Genomic DNA, 5,346 nt, shown 5'->3' with positions numbered 1-5,346 from the left:
GGCTTCTGTGTCTCTCGAAGCATGAATGATGAGTCAAAAAAAAGAGCTGGAAGATGACTGAACAACCTCTACTTGAACATTGCCTCCATCTTGTTTGATACTTTTGCAGCAACTACGAGTAGATGAAACAATAGATGAGGGTCCACCCGAAAGTTCTATTGACCTTGATTGTTAAAAATGCCCAAAATGTCGAAAAACTTTTTCATCGTTATACCTGTATTAGATGGAAGGTTATAGTAATTTGTATTATATACGGCAGCCATCTCTCCCTCCCCCTCATTTTTCAGGGTTTTTCCTTAACATGATTTACTATGACATTTGGTACGTCACTGAGCAACAGATGAGATATTTCCTATTGCATTTAGTGTGAGGTCAAACTTTAAAATGATTTGACTATTAGAGAACTGAATATGTTTATCCGTGAAACGTTTCCTTTTTGGACCTTCCTATTATTATCTGCAGAATTTGTAGCTAATCTCTTGGACATCAGTGTACCTGAATACCACATGTGGAGCACAAAAAATCATATCCAATCATTAATAGAAGTAATAACCAGTAAATTATGAGAAAAAGAAAATAGTTATCATAGTTTTTCATTTGTTGTTTAAAGCTGTAATTTTGGTATAGCAGATCATTAATAAAAGCTATTAAACGTACAGAAACGTTGGATCCAGAAGGATTCTTTCATTTAAGATAGTAAAGAATAGCAGACGTCTAAATTAATATTATGATTGATGTAGATTTAAATATAAAGTTCTTACCAATATAAGATTGTATATAGTAACAACACCAATTGTTACTCGTTTTTTCTACCCCAGGAATTGTCTTTACACACTATGGGTTTTTGTAAAAGCGAATATACATTCCTCATATTCTCTCTTAAATCCATGTGCCCCACAAGAGGAGTAGTTTCTTCATTTTTTCTCAAACCTATTAAATGGTATTTAACATAAATATCGTCTATAAAACGGTATCAGATATCTTAAGTACAGCGATAACGAAAAGTCTCTTAGCGCCATCTAGTCTTCAAGGATGTTACTATGAAAGCCTCAAGATACAGGCAGAAACTTTGTTCGCCGTTTGCGCTCCAGACAGAAGCAATTCAAAACAATGTCTAAAATTCAAATTACTATGAAATATTTTTGAAAGTTTTCTCTAGTTGAGCATATTAACTAACTACCGGTTTATGAGAATAATAGCTATTTCCATATCACTTAAAAAAAGTGATTATTGAAAAGGTGTAAGTTCAACGAATAGTTTTTCTAAATAACTGTGCGAAAGATCAACTCATAATATCTTCCTAATGTCTACAGTGATTGAAAAGAGTTTATTATTTATCAAGTTGTATTAGTACTTTGCCTAAATTGCATAACCATCTAAATCTTTTGTAAAGAAGTACTGTGTAGAAATTAAGTTAGTCTAATAATTTGAATAATAATGCTACACTTTATTAACACACAAAAATACTTTAAGTTGGAGTGATAACTGTAAAAATTATTAAATAGGCATAGAATAATTATCCGACATTTGATTTTTTAAAAGCTGATTTAAATGACGTCAATGAAATTTCTATATCTTTTTCTCTCGACTCAAGTTAATATAAAACAATAGGAAAATCACAGTGCATCTTTAGATAAATGCACTTTTCAGAGAGATCTATTGTTACTTTCTTACAAAGCATCATTTAAATTACGATATCGTGTATTTATTTATCTTTTGACGAAAAACGTTGTAAAACTTGATTTTTCTTTTCGAACTTTGCAATTGGCCAAGTTGTAATTTAGTTTATAAAATATTTATAGAATAATGTATCAGCAGATTAAAAAGTCTGTGATTTTGGAAAGCTGAATGATATAATATTGTTTGATCATTTTGTTCCATTTGTGAAAAACGCCTGCACTTGTGTTATTCTGTAATTTACTTACTTCACGTGTCATCTCTAATATTAAGCAACTATATCTTGTTCACTAGTATAAAATGCTATCTTTTCGTGAGTGTTTAAAATAAGCAAATATTGAAACGATATGTGAATAGTCTTATCAACAAGACAGCTTCATGGTTGGGGTTTCTTTTCTGCAGTAGCTACGTAATAGGGTAATATATTATAAGGATTCGGTGTATACTGAAAGGATTTTCTCATTATGTAGCTTTTATTTGATGATTTCAGACTTTCTGAAAAACATTCATAAATGGCAATCAAACGTAATACAATGTAGGGTTGAAAGTTCATATAGAAGTATAATAGCTTTCAAAAGCTGTAAAGTAAAAATAAAAAGTCAGCTTGACTGTGAATAGTTCCATTATTAATTTTTTTTCCTCTAAAGAAGTTAAAATATCAGGTTATATTAAATCAATAATAGAATATGTTTATATTTCAAATTTGCATTCATCTTTACCCAACACTAATATATAAAACATTTTCTGATAGTATATATATTTTTCCTTTTATGGGGGGACATATCCCCTTTGGCGACAGTTATTCTCTCTAAGCACTCTGTTATTTATGAGTCCGAAAAACAAAGGGGTAGAACAAACAGGACAAAGCGTTATAAGATGAATAACTAGTGAGTATACATCTTTATGTCTTTCCAGGGAAGATGAATAGCAAAACACGTAGAACATTTCTAAGACATAAGCTGGTATTAAAGATCCTATGTGGACACCTGCCATGAAGACGAGGGCATACAGTGTTCTATAGGCCGCTTTATAACGCTTGGTTCTTAATCCATGTTTCCCTTGTCTACGTTGGGCACTTCGTGTTAGACTCTGATGAGCCCAAATAAAGCAAACTGTATTAAGGAGGAACGGAACGATAATCTGACTCGTAATTGTTATTAGAAGTAATACTTGCTGTAAATAAAGGGAAAGTTTGGGATCACAAAGAGTTTTAGCAGCACCACCTAATTCAAACTGGTAAAAGTGTCTGAAGACGGATTGAGGAACGGAAAGAACTATGCTGAAAACCCACATGCTCAGAGATAACCACAGATGGATTCCTCGTCTATTGTGATGTCCAGAAGCTCTTCTGTAAACTCGGAAGGAATACTGTACCAGACAGCTTGTGAGGATTAAGGCCGAGAAGTTAGTACTGACACTGGATATAAAGGGCAGGATATGACACAAAGGTGTCGTAATTATCGACATGTGAGATAGCAGTGCTAGAGGGGTAAATGGAGCGATGCCACACATAAGAAGGTTGGACATTGCAACATTCACCAGTAAGTAATTAGTCGCGGTTCGAAGAGGCTTTTCACAAGCTAATAGGTAACAAACAGAAGCGTTCCCACACAAACCAGTCACGACGAAGAAAAGATACAATGAATAAAACAACGGCTTCAAAATAACCACTAGTGGTCTATCTTGGATAGGGACTCCTAAAATAACCAATGATTTTTCACTGTAAATATCCGCTGGAGTCATGTTGTGTATCGACACGTTTTCCAAGGACATGTTGTTAGAAGATACAGCTTTAAAAGTAGACGGTGAATTACTTCTTGTTTGGGTGCTCTACAAAAGAATAATGAGAAAAAATCAGTATTTCCACTAACGATGCTACTCTCTTCTTCTTTTCTTAATTATTGCACATATTAGTTATTGTTTAAGCTGTGCAAACAAATATCAACAACATTTTACTACCGGCTAAATGTTAAAAATAAGCAGGTTACTCATCGATTTACAAAAATTTGATTTTACAGAATTACTTGCATTATCGATCATATTGTATTTCTTACGTGTTTGTGTGCGTTTGTTGTTAGTAACTTTTTCCATAAATAACATTCTAATACACAGGCTTGAAACATCACATATATATTGATTTGGAACATTACGTAACTTCGGTAAAATGTCTGAGGTACTAATCTCAATATAAAGGTCATCACTTGAAATAAAGATTATGGAACAAGTTTCAGAACCCTCTAAAATAAGTAATAATAACTACTAACAAAATATTTACTAACTAACTAAATGTTTATTAACAAAATATTCGTTAATGAGAATACAAACAACAAAAAGATTAGTTCATCAAAGACGTATTTCATGGTATCAGTTTTCTTGAGAATTTTATTTATTTATGGCAAAGCTACCAACGCTATCTGCCACCGTTCCTAATTATGAACTGCCAATAAGAAGAATGGCACCCACCACTAACTCTTCTTATCAGTGAGTGTTGAGATTGACCATCACATTATAATTTCCCAACAGCTGAAAGAGATATTATGTTCAACTCTGGGTTTCGAATCCGTGGCTCGCAGATTGTAAGTCTAGTGCCCTAACAACCAAGACTTTTGAGTAAATGATGGGGTAATAAAAATATATCCTGATCCTAAAATTTTTCATTAAGGATTTTACCATTGGAATACAATGACCATACACTTTTGGCATAAGATAAGATAATCTTGTTTTTTGTGTAAGACGTTATTATACACATGTTTAATCTAAATGCCGTTAAAATGGGGATTCAGTCCTTATAGCGGCCACAACACCGAAAGCCTATTGTGCAGCTTTGCGCCAAAACAGACAAATTCAATTAAAGGTTGCTCATTGTAATGAACGATATTTTCTTGTCATTATTCCAAACCTTTATCATGAATATTACTTTATATATCTGTTTTCTTGTATTATAGATGTATTACTGGTGTTATGTTCTGTTTTATTTTTACCATTGCTTCTCCCAGAACTAGATGTTCCTATTCTTCTAAACAACACACTTATGCTTTCACCCTTGTTTCCAGAAACTTCTCCCTAAGCTCTAAACCTGACACACATTCCAAGAATTCCGCACCATTCACACACTCTGATACTACTGTAGGTCACACTTCTACACGTACAAAGTCCTTTCCTACTATTACTTCTCCTAGTTATGGAGATTTTAACCACCACTTTTCACAAAGTCCTAAACTTGACGACCTTCTAAACTTAACATATCCTAAACCTTTTCTCTGTCACAAAGCAAACCATGTATTAATATTGAAATAAACACTTCCTTCAGTACAACTGCCCAAGTGCACTCTGATTTGAACTCTAGTAAGACTTTCAGACAACTCAGAAAGCTGAATGAAAAAAAAAGACTGAGGTACACGCACCATGCTGATGTACTGAGACAACATTTACAGAATCAAACTATACCTAAATCCCTTAATTTAAATCCACCAGTAACAATAGGAGCTAACGACAAATTGATTTGTTCACAATGGAAGAAAATTCTTCATTCAACCTCACTTACACTTACAAAACTCATGCAAGACTTCTTCAAATCCACAATTGACAACCTGGAAAAGAAAATTGCTGCTACAAATTCAGAGAACACAATATGTTCCATTAAACAACAAAAACTTGATGCATTTATTA

At 33.2% G+C, this 5,346-nt stretch overlaps 1 protein-coding gene across 2 annotated transcripts in view; it reads right to left on the bottom strand.

Moving 5' to 3' along the window:
- Positions 1 to 2,118: 2,118 nt before the first annotated feature.
- The window catches only part of LOC106463077 (neuropeptide Y receptor type 2-like), a 10,286-nt gene continuing 7,058 nt past the window's right edge, over positions 2,119 to 5,346 (bottom strand). For both annotated transcript variants that reach the window (XM_013923048.2, XM_022390482.1), the window contains one exon: positions 2,119 to 3,507. In XM_013923048.2, the coding sequence (XP_013778502.1) occupies positions 2,446 to 3,450 (1,005 nt within the window). In that variant the 5' untranslated portion in view covers positions 3,451 to 3,507 and the 3' untranslated portion in view covers positions 2,119 to 2,445. The remainder of the gene's footprint in view (positions 3,508 to 5,346) is intronic.

Source organism: Limulus polyphemus, unplaced genomic scaffold (assembly GCF_000517525.1).
Source record: "Limulus polyphemus unplaced genomic scaffold, Limulus_polyphemus-2.1.2 Scaffold1318, whole genome shotgun sequence".
Lineage (NCBI taxonomy): Eukaryota > Metazoa > Arthropoda > Merostomata > Xiphosura > Limulidae > Limulus > Limulus polyphemus.
This window is presented reverse-complemented; position numbering and strand designations above follow the sequence as displayed.